Source organism: Ptychodera flava, chromosome 19 (assembly GCF_041260155.1).
Source record: "Ptychodera flava strain L36383 chromosome 19, AS_Pfla_20210202, whole genome shotgun sequence".
Lineage (NCBI taxonomy): Eukaryota > Metazoa > Hemichordata > Enteropneusta > Ptychoderidae > Ptychodera > Ptychodera flava.
This window is the reverse complement of record NC_091946.1, coordinates 27094414-27106535: the sequence shown is the minus strand read 5'-3', so window position 1 is coordinate 27106535 and position 12122 is coordinate 27094414. Positions and strand designations below refer to the sequence as shown.

Genomic DNA, 12122 nt, shown 5'->3' with positions numbered 1-12122 from the left:
TTTCCATCATTCAAAGGTGGGTGACATGTAACTTACATACTTTATTTATTTTACACTTCATACATGTACCTTGGTATTGACAGAATGGTGGACATTCCATGGATGCAAGCTAGACTTATAGATTTATTGGACTTTCATGTGCCCATAAAGAGAAGGAAAGGAATGAAGATGTGTTTCATATTTTTGCACCTTTGTGCTCGTATTGGGAAACAGTGGAAAATGCCCAGTAGTGGTGAAAGGAACGTGAGTGAAAGAATAAGAAAATAATGAATTAGTAAATACATAAATATGCACAAAAATTTGGATTTACCTCAGCAAGCCAGATATTTTTCACCATATGGTCTCTGTAGTTTGAGAGGAATGGTCCCATGTATGACAGGAAAGCAGCACCAATCAGACAATCACCGACAAGGAAACTCATCTGCTCCTCTAAATCCTGCAATAAAATTATCAAAAATGAACTTTTGAAATTTAGATGCACATTTCATTGGTCTAATTTTGTTATTTCTTTATTTGAAAATTCTAGCACTTCACAAGTTTGCTGTTTCACCATGCTCAATCCTGCAAAGAATTCAAGCATTATAATGGCACAATGCAAAATCCATTTTACGCAACAGATGTTATAGGTGCCCTTATAATGGCAAAGTTTCCAATATATGTCCAATAACACATGCACATCATATCTCATCTTCATGTACTAATCACTCAAGTTAAATACATCTTCCAGTATAATCATGTCATAGAATACCAGTACAGTATTAGGGCTACAAAGAAGACACCAATAACATGATCCAGTTAACTGATTTCATTTATATGAGAAACCAAAAATACCTCTAAAAGAATTTCTAATTCTGACAGAATGAGGAAATAATTCAGTGACACTTACAGCAACACTGATCTCCCATCTTTCCTTTTCACCAGCCAATCCTGACACCAGTTTACCAGCACGGTCCAATTTGATCTCCATTTCCTCGGCTTTCTTCCTCAACTCCTCCTTCTCAGCCAGTTTCTCATCGTACTGTTTCTTCAATTCCTCCATCTTTCTGGTGACCTAGGGGAGCCATGACACGCACAGATGTCATCCAATGCTATCACAGTATTTGAACTTAACTACAATTTATCATAACATTTAATTTAACTATAGATACTTTTATTCAAATATCTCGAGAAACAATCAAGTATGGTACTATGCAAAATACATGTACACTAAAGAGTACATAACTAATGATTGCTTCAGAAGATTTTGACAGAAAGCAATTCTAAATCTAGTGAAAATAAATAGTAGCTATTATCTTTACAAGAGATATTTTATCATGGTCTCGAATGTCAGCTCACAGTCTATGGTTAGTAATCTTTTATACAGGTATACATTACACATGATACATGTAGTTCATGCAAAAAAGTTTACAATTTGAAAATTGTAAAAGAATGGGCCAAATTTATTGATACATGGCTAACAATGGAGACACCCTAGGGCAATAGTTAGGGTACTGGACTCACTATCGGAGGATGGTGAGTTCAGGACCCAGCACGTCCAGCGTAATGGACTCACTGTCAGAGGATGGTGAGCTCGAGGCTCTAGCACGGTGTTGCACCCTTGAACAAGGCACTTTAGTCCTCATTGCTCCACTGGGTAATGAGTAGTGGGTACCTCATCCTGTAATTGGGCTTTTGCCCATTTCATAATAGATTGAATAAAAAAATTTTGGGTGAACTTTTTCAACATATTTGGTCATAGCTTGATCAAGCTTGATCTCTGAAATGAAGTGTCAAAAACTCTATTAACTTTTACAACAATATATTGCCAATATCTAAAACCATGACAAGTATTTTTCCTCACCTCTTCCAGTTTAGCTTTGGCATCTGCTAGGATAGCCTGTTTTTCCGCCAGTGTGGCCAGAGCGTTGTTCAACCTCAACTTCTTGGGTTCCACAACTCTGTAGATCCTACCGTACACCTCCATGGCTCTGACCCACATGCAGAGTGACTTGGCAGCCAGGGAGACACGGCCCACTATGTCCGGCAGGAAATCAGGCTGGGCGCAGTACTTGCCGATCTTACTCAGCACACGGTCGGTCATGCCTTCTTTGTCAAATTCAATCAACTCCTTGATGAAATTCGGATTACCTGTGTACGAGTATTGACAAGTGTATCTTTTAAATAAGTGGTGAAGTTACGCAAACATTTGAAATCCTTTGATAGATAAACTGCACTTATTTCTGCTAATTTTGAACATGTTTTAATTCAGTCATGAACAAAACAGAGCAATTTGATACTTTTTGCTTTTTTTCACCTTTTATAATGCAAATTAAGGACAGACATCAAGAAAGACACATTTTGCCAATCTATTTATTGTGGTCAATCTCTTGTGTGGGCTTATTCTGAAGCTCTTAGTAAATCAGACGAAATGAGGTTTTCACTGGGCTTATTTTTGTGAAATGTAAGGTGTTTTAAAATGTAAATGTGAAATGTAAAGGTCAAATGTAAGGTGTTTTGTTTCTCTAGCAAATTTTCCATGATGATCCCAAATTTTTGGCCTTGATGTTGAAAGAGAATGGTTTTGTTTCTTGAGGAAATTCCCTTTTAAGGCGTGCACTACCTTAAGATACACAATGTGCCTCAGGGACAGATATTCACACTCCCCAACTTTTACAATTCTTTTCTGATCAACTACTTATGGGCCTCATTTTGCCTCAGGGACAGATATTCACACTCCCCAACTTTTACAATTCTTTTCAGATCAACTACTTATGGGCCTCATTTTAAAGCTCTAGGAGTAAGAAAAATTTTCACTGTGGTAGTTTTTTGAAAATCAAAAATTTTATTTGCTTTTATAGATTTAACACAGGAATGGCAGTCATTTTGAATTTCAAATATTGGTAAATGTTAGGTAATGGTTCTACTCCAGAATAAAAAGGACGCGATGCGTTCTACACGACTCAGTATGCCCAAATAATCACGTGATGCCGGTACAAACAAGCCCACATGTGTACTAACGCGAATGGAAATACACGTACGTTTTTGCGCACATGGCTTTGTTTGTACCATGGTCGATTCGAATTCCGGGTTTGGCCTATTTCTTTCTCTAATTTCAAAACTTGCTCGGTTACCCCTGATTTATATTCTTGATTTGGAAAAAGTATGGCTGAAAGTTTCCATGAGGAAAGTTTGAGCAAAAGTTTGAGTCTTTCACTTTCCAGGCACATACTACCCTGATTCACACATGTGATGAATTTCAATAAGTGGATGCACAGTGCATCATAAAACAACGAATTGCACTTGCTGCAAATATCCCCAGGCTGCAATGGAGTAGAACTAGAAGAAATGATCTATTTGAATGTGCACCTTCTTAATGAAACTGAATGTACTCATCCTATTGACAGTGATGTCGCTGTACCAAAGTCTGGTGATGAAAGAGATATACATTGTTTGCACCTTTCTTTGCCAGCACTTTCTGATTGATCAGAGTAGAGATCTGTACTAAATTTCATGATGAAAGTATTGAAGGTAAGTACCGGTATGCTACAGAGCAGTTGAGTTGCAGAGTGCAGTGGCACTGAAGTTTGAAACTTGCAGCTGCCTATCAGCAAAGTAAAGAAATCTGTATACACTCACCAAGCTGTCGTTTGGCTTCAGCCCATGTGGGTTCACCTCCTCTCAGTATCATCACAGCTTCCAGTACTTTCTCTACCAATGGTGGTGGCTTGGCATAGGACTTGATTTCACCAACGTCTTTCTTGTTCAGAGCCTCCAGAGCCTGTGATTCAAATCACACAATGACCATGAGAAATGATGTTAAAGTTAGACGGCCGAGATGGCTCGTGTGCATTGTTTCAAATGTTTTCTCATTAACTGAACATGCAAGAGATACGATTGCGATTTCAAGATCATGAAATTACAGTTCAAGATGGAGACCGTAAAACAGGGAATTAGGCATCACAACAAAGATCAACACGTTGGTTATATCTGAACTGTAAATAGCCTAAAAAGTACTATAAGAGAAAAGCCTGTATACAGTGTCTAGTTAATAGCTGAGTAAAAATTGTAGGCATATTGTGTGGATGAATTACCTTGACAGCTTCCTCTAATGCTGGCATGGCTTCAGCCAGATCTTCCTTGGCAGCGTCAGCCATTACTTTACATCTCTCCTCTTCCTCTGCAATCTTCTCACTACGAGCTTGAACAGACTATCCAAGCAAACAGAGGAGACAGATCAGTAATGTACCATACACAATGGTAAGTACCGGTATACTGCTCTTCGTATTAATCTTCGTATCACTGAATGTTTAATGCTTACAAACAAACCACTTGAGGGGGAAAGACACCTAATACAGATCGAACAATTCTATTTGTAAATGTAGGGGAAGACTGCTGTGTAGCTGAGACAGAAGTAATGACTGAAATGTGCAACCATTTCTATGGTTATCAGGGATACAAGTGAGTGTATCAAAATCCATCAAGTCACTGTAGGTGCAAATTTATTTACAAATGGAAGACAGAAGAACAAGAGAAATCACCTGTGCAAACCGACGTGATAATTTCTTAATCACTATACACTACGATCAGAAAAGGCAATGTATTATTTCATCTTGGATTGGCAATCCAAAATGATTGAGAAATGATCGATATAAGTATTTCAGCACCTACCTTCTGTTGTTCATCAGCTTCTCGTTTCTGTTGTACGATGACGACCAGGTATTCCTCACACTGCTTCTGGAACTCGGCTACTTTCTTCTTGGCTTCTTCCAGCTCCACCGACATGATTTCCACCTTGGAGCGGGTGTCGTCGATTTTCTGCAGACCATTCTTCAGCTTGTTGGCGGCATCGCCAAGCTCTTTCCTCTTCTCTGCCAGCAATCTATTGAGAAAAGAGTAAAAAAAAGAGTTGTGCCTAGCTCCCTCACAATCAAAGCTGGTACATCACTATCATTTGCAAAAGTGGATCTCTGATAAGGAAAATGAAGTGAAATGGTGTAGTCGAGTTGGGTGTTCTCATGTACTAACAGCGAACCAACATCCGGTAAAATTTATCATGTAGTATGATCTTATAATAAAGCTGCATTACTATGGATACCCAGCTAAGACAACATGGTTAAATATATTATAAATACATGACATACATGTTTTTTCCTTTAAATATTGTTTAAAATACATGTCGGTCCACAAATCCTTTTACCTCTTCACATGTAAAAATTGGTTGAAGGTCTATATGTACAAATCAAAAGATACTCCTTGGCCAGTTGCAAAAATTTCAGTAATTTTCAAAAATGCAAAGGCAGTCTTAACCCTTTGAGCGCCATAGTCAATTTTTCTTGCCTTTATAAAATATTCCCAGTCACAGATTTTTGCTAAAATTTTGATGAAAATCTGTAGCTAATGAAATGTGATGTCCTTTTGGTCCAAAATTACAAAAAAATTACAGAAAAATTCATGAAAATTGGTAAAATGTTACACTAAAATTTTGGTTGGCAAAATTACAGCACTCAAAGGGTTAATCACGAGACAGTACTCACTGCTTGTATCCAGACACCAATTCTAGGTAGTTGGTGGGAGTCACGTAGTTGTGTCGTTTCAGTTCATGAAGCATCTGCTGTGAGCTCTGGACCACGGATCGATGGATGGTGCAGAAAATCTGGGCAACATTTCCCTTGGTCTGTGTAAAATCAAATATTCCATGTATTAATATCAACACCAATAACTAAATGCTTGACTTGTTTACATTCCGTTTGGGTATGTGCATGCATTCATTTCTGTCAATCTTTTTATCCTTTTCATATAAATTTCATTTTACTCTGAGTTTTGTACCGTTCGATACCCAGCATGCAATTACATGTTTCTCCCCCGCATGGCAATCATGCTGTTAGTAGGTGAACAAACCGTGCATCGTTGCATATTCAATTTTTTTTAAACCAAGAAAACTCATCCCTGATACCAATGAATCATATCTCAGGCCAGGCAGGCAACAAAAACTTTTCTGCGTGTATTTTTTGGTGAGATAATAATTAATAGTATGGGTGCATCTTACTGTTTATTTTTATTATTTGATCTGAAATCTACAGCGGTGCTCCGTTATTCCATAATTATCAAAACAACAGAATTACCTCTAGCGGTGAACTTTTTACTTCTATTTCAATGTGTTTATGTGTGTGCTTTGTTTGTGTTTGTACACTTTTAAATTATTTGGACCACGGTATACGTGCAGATTTAAAATTAAGTCACTACATCTAAACAAAAATGCAAAAGGGGCTAAAAAAATATGCAAAGAGTCTATGAATAAAAACAGATTTCAAGTCCTATATATTCCATATTTTACTTTACAGTTAAAGAAGCTGTTTTTTCAGAAAAGTTTTTCTCACACTGCCAGACCCTTTGGTAGAATAGAAATAGCATTTGGAGCAAGCTTATGTATTTCATGCATTCTTTTTTAAGTACTTTGAAGCTCAAGATAATTTATGAAGATGCATTAAATTTATCGACAGTATGCTGTACATATTTCCCAAGAAATGAAGCAGCGGATTTCTATTTGCCCATTACAGTTGTGATAACGTATTCATGAATATAGGAACAGAATGCTGGAATCCAATATGGCCGACAGTTCCATGTACGAACGTTAGTAACTGATCCCACACGCTCAGTTAATACAGTTAGTAAAAACACACTGCAAAATGCACAGTAGTTCAACATGGAATGCAAATGAAAAATGAGATATTAGACACAGAATGCTTAGCATTGCACCCACATTCAAACTGAAACACAAAGAGTTAGCTGTTTGTAATCCGATCACCATGACATATACGGTATTATCGCCGGTACATCTGCAGTTACAGCAAGATCCCAACACCACGGTTATTCATGACATTATACAGCAGAACAAAAACAGAGTTTATCCTTTTTTTGTTTATTCATTACATTGTCTATTTTTTTGTAAAATTGTAACTTTGACATCTCAAGCATATTTGTAGTCAGATTACATGCACACATAAGCAACATCAACATCACTGAAAGTTAAAATTTACGGTGAAATTCTTTTTTTTTGAGTGTAGTTGAAGACAGACAAATTGTCACAGCAGTGGATGCACAAACAAACAACACACACACAGTGTGTAGATTTACAACTACAGTACCCAAACTGGAGACTGTTGCTGCTGTTCCTCTGTGCTCTCTTTGTTATCTTTGATGGTTTTGTCTTTCTCTTTGCTATCTTTTTCCGCAATCTGAGTGGGTAGGGAGGCAGGTCAGGTGGTGTTTATACACATTTATATATTATGTATGATAAAAACAAATGTACATACACATACAAGGTGAAAAGGGAATGAGAATGGTGTAAATAAAATCAGGCAGTCCACAGACATAAGTTAAAATGGTTGACAGCTCAGTGGATGCACACGGGGTTTACTTTCCAGCAAACAGCTAAACCACTGTACTTTATATAGAAGTTTTTTAGAAATCTGTAACTTAAAGTACATGTTCAACTGCTATATTGGTTTAATTTTGAAATACTAGAAAATTAATATTACTGTGAGGATCAAATCTTCAACATGTCTGAGATAAACTAGAGGATCACATCTGAAAGCTGTGTTACAATCAGAACAGATTTTCAATTTCATGGTAATTCAGAGTTTCTTTATATGATGAGAGGAATGGTGAAAAGACAGGAAAAGTCAAATTTTCACTTTCTCTGTACATAGTCTTCAGCATGTCCGCATTATGAAACTAGCCAATCGCTATATTAACCAAGAAATGCGGCTCTATGAAAACAGAAAATCATCATCTGTCAGTGACAAAGTCAAATTTGCAACAATTCAGTATGGCATTTTTAGGATTCTTGAAAATAGAATGTCTTTTTGTAAGTATTTCACATTTTTTACAGTAAGTAGCTGAATATTCAATAATGTAAACAACTGTATATTTATTTATTGAGAAAACTTGCTATGATGTAAGAACTAGGAAAAGAATGATACAATGTTTTCACATTCAAATTTTCACATTAAAATTTTTATAACAACATAGGAATTTTATCTTTAGGTTGAAACTTCCAAAAATTAACATGAAGTTGTTAAGATATGATAAAATATACTCAGAGGTATATCTCATGCATATCTGAAGAAATTCTGTTTTGAATCAATTTCTTTGACTCGATGGTTTTACCGCATCGGACAAAAACTTTCAAAGGCATTTGAAACATAAAATGAAAGCACAGTGTAAAAAAATGACATGATAATAGGGAAGATTGGCTGGTGTACAGGATTTTCACGGATAGGCTGGGAAAGATTAGTTATGAAGACTGCAGGAAATCAATGGGAAAAAAGTGAAAGATTGCCGGTATTTTTGGAATATATGTATGTCCTAGGGTATGATGATAGATCCCATATGTAACACATAACATGTAATAGTTTTAATAATCCAAATAGACACTGGTCTAGATCAACAACGGGTTTGATTCACAACATGAGTGTACAGGATTTGATTTTCTGATAAAGGTTTCTCACCTCCTCAGGGCTTCCGAGGTCCATGTTTTCAAGATATCTCTCACCAACTTCAATCAGGGCATCGCGTGGCCATTCACTGAACCAGTCGATGGTTGTACAGTTGACAAAGGCTGGGTACATACGTATGCGATTCCTACACAGAAAGGTATCATCATTTAACAATGAATCAAGAAGTTCAACTTTAATTTTTATTTAATTTTTATTATTTTTCATATAACTATATTTGTGTTCATTTTTAAAATACATATTTCGTGCTACCTGAAATACGATTTTGCCACCTAAATGGGTCATCAAAGTCTCAGGTGGCCTACCATGTTTTCAATATGCTGGATATCTACAAGTATGACACACAAGATTACAGAAGCGAGAGTAAAGTTTTAGACAATACAGGAATTCAATGCCAGAAGAGCCTTACAGATGAAAAGATCTAGGAGTTCAGCTAGTTTTGCAAGGAAACAAAACTTTTGCTGTGACAGCAATTTTATAGAAAGTACATGTATCTATGAGATCACTATCGTAAACGTTTGCTGTGGTGTGAAGTCAACTTTTTACCCACAATTCATTTCAATATCATGTAGTTTGACCCCCTAGCACAAGACATAAGCCATTCAAGGTGGCAGGTCAGATGTACATTACAACTGTGAGATATACCCAAAATGACTGAAAATCACAGCATTTTCAAAGCGCTTGGTCAATACCTGAATGGATCTCCAACAGGACTCATGCACAACACAATATGCAAATTACTCCTGACTCTGTCGATCAGATATGCAAACATGGCTTCTGGAGTGTCTTGTATGTTGTCCTTCTTGGCCTCCTCTGCGAGGGCAGTGCGCACTTCCTCAAACTCATCAGCCTTGTACAGGTTGGGTACCTCACCGCTGCTCAAGATGTTGTTGATGTCTTCCAGGAAAGACTCCTCCACGACTTGTGTGTCATTGAACAGAAAGACGGTTGGTTTGTTGTCCACTCCAGCTTGGAAGTACAGCCGTTTCAGATCTGGGGAACGAAAGGGTGGAAAAATTAAGTCACAATAACGGTGCGAGCCACCTCTGTTCTCTGGGGGTTTTTTATCAGCTCTTTGCTATGCACACTTAGTGTGATCACATATAGAAACAATACAGAGTTCAACAAGAGCTTGGTGCATGAAAAGATATTGTTTACAAACAAGCGACCTAGCGGCCGATATAGCTCCGCTGTGTTTATGTAGAGAATAACTATTTTTGACACATGTTGATGAAGAAGGAGGAAATCTTTGATAGCTCAATGCAGTGGCCAGAAAAAAGTGGCTAAAATAAGCTGCAAAAATACACAATTGAAGATTTCATCATACTTTGAATATATCACATCGGATCATCCCTAGGAACATGTCAACCAAAGCTATCTGATGAGTAGTGTTTTGAGAATAAAATTTTCTGACCAAAAATGGCAACAATTGCCCCCCAAAATAAAAATTGCAGATTTCATCATAATTTCAAAAGATCAAATTGAGTTCATCTATAGAAACCTGTATACCAAATTTCAAAGCTGTTAGACCAGTACTTTTTGAGAAACACATATTTTGACCAAAAATGGGAAAAATTGCCACAAAATTCAAAATTGCAGATTTCATCATTATTTCAATAAATATCATGTAGTTCATCTATGGAAACCTGTATACCAAATTTCAAAGCTATCAGATGAGCAGTTGTTGAAATACACATTTTTTGACCTAAAATTGCAAAAATTGCCCCAAAAATACAAAATTACAGATTTTAGGAGAAATTAAATATATATTACTTAGCTCATCTGTAGGAACCTGTATACCAAATTTCAAAGCTATCAGACCAGTACTTTTGAGAAACACGTTTTTTGACCAAAAATAGCAAAATTGCCCCAAAATTACAAAATCGCAGATTTCATCATAATTTCTACAAATATCATTAAGGTGATCTGTAGGAACCTGTATACTAAATTGCAAAGCTATCAGATGAGTACTTTTGGAAATACACATTTTTTGACCAAAAATGGCAAAAATTGCCCCAAAAATACAAAATTGCAGATTTCATCATAATTTCAATACATATCATTTAGTTCATGTGTAGGAACCTCTATACCAAATTTCAAAGCTATCAGATGAGTAGTTTTGGCAATACACATTTTTGACCAAAAATGGCAAAAATTGCCCAAAAATACAAAATTACAGATTTCATCAGAAATTCAATATATATTACTAAGTGCATCTATAGAAACCTGTATACCAAATTTCAAAACTATCAGACCAGTACTTTTTGAGAAATACATTTTTTGACCAAAAATGGCAAAATTGCCTTAAAAATGCAAATTTGCATATTTCTTCACAATTTGAACAAATCTTAAATAGATCATCCCTAGGGACATATGTACCAAATTTCAAAGCTATCTGACCGGTAGTTTTGAAGAAGAAGATTTTTAAAGATTTTTTTACCAAAAATGACAAAAATTGCCTTAAAAATACAAAATATGCAAATTTCACCACGATTTGAAGAAATCTGACTGAAGTCACCATAAGTAAACTGCATATTAAATTTCAAAGCAATCGGACAAGCGGTTTGAGAAAAGAAGATTTTTTTACCAAAAACACCAAAAAATGCCCCAAAAATACAAATATGCAAATTTCACCACGATTTGAACAAACTTAAGTGAGGTCACCCCAAGTGAACAGCATATAAAATTTCAAAGCAATTGGACTTGCGGTTTCAGAGGAGAAGGCAATTGTTGACGGACGACGACGACGACGACGACGACGACGGACGACGGACGACGGACGACGACGGACGACGACGGAAAATCAACCTATTTGATAAGCTCCGCGTCGCTGACAGCGGAGCTAAAAAGCTCTACGGGGCTATTAGTTACTTTGGATGTGTATGTCATGAAGTTACGTATGTCATAAGGAAATTGGCACGCTATAGCACAATACATATCTTTGATTATTTGACCTGTTTATTATAACAAAATATCCTGTGATGTTTTCAATGAATAAAAACATCTGAGTCAGCTCAACTTTTTTCTTCCTCTGTATTTTATGTACAAAACATCTGAATATTGTATTTACTATTGATTTTTGCAGTACACAGATCCACCCATATGTTGAAGTCTCTGTCTCTGAAGTTTGGTGACCAGAGTTCTAGACTTTTTTTTGAGGGGAAACTTTCGTGATGTTACACGAAACCTTACCATCTCTGAATTCAGTCTTTCTGTAGTGTCTGGTGACTTCAATTTGGAATGTGTGGTATTCACAGATAGACGCTGCCAGTCTGGTCAAGCTCTGTCGACCACTGCCACCAATACCGATCAGCAACATGTTACCACGCGGCTGGCCAATAACTCGTACAATGCGGGTTACTTTAATAGAGAGACAAATCAAATTAAAAATGTAAGGGGTGAGTGTGCATGAATATATATAAGGGATGAAGTACTCAGGATCTAGTCCTGTGTTATATAGAATGGATACGCACATATAGTCAAATTAGCTAATACATTTTCTTGTTTTGATTGAATTTGACATGCAATATTTTCTTTCAGCAAAACTGATCATGTTTTTACCAATTGATTTGCCAAAATAATCGATATTGGCATCAAAACAGGCGTTTACTGCTTTTTTCCTGCAGC

At 36.5% G+C, this 12122-nt stretch overlaps 1 protein-coding gene across 1 annotated transcript in view; it reads right to left on the bottom strand.

The window, feature by feature from the left end:
* The window catches only part of LOC139119117 (dynein axonemal heavy chain 2-like), a 78657-nt gene that overhangs the window by 19829 nt on the left and 46706 nt on the right, over nucleotides 1–12122 (bottom strand). Inside the window, 11 exon segments of the mRNA XM_070682760.1 lie at nucleotides 311–436; nucleotides 887–1051; nucleotides 1841–2127; nucleotides 3616–3757; nucleotides 4071–4187; nucleotides 4648–4858; nucleotides 5514–5653; nucleotides 7125–7214; nucleotides 8490–8622; nucleotides 9188–9488; nucleotides 11688–11855. Of these exon segments, the coding sequence (XP_070538861.1) occupies nucleotides 311–436; nucleotides 887–1051; nucleotides 1841–2127; nucleotides 3616–3757; nucleotides 4071–4187; nucleotides 4648–4858; nucleotides 5514–5653; nucleotides 7125–7214; nucleotides 8490–8622; nucleotides 9188–9488; nucleotides 11688–11855 (1880 nt within the window).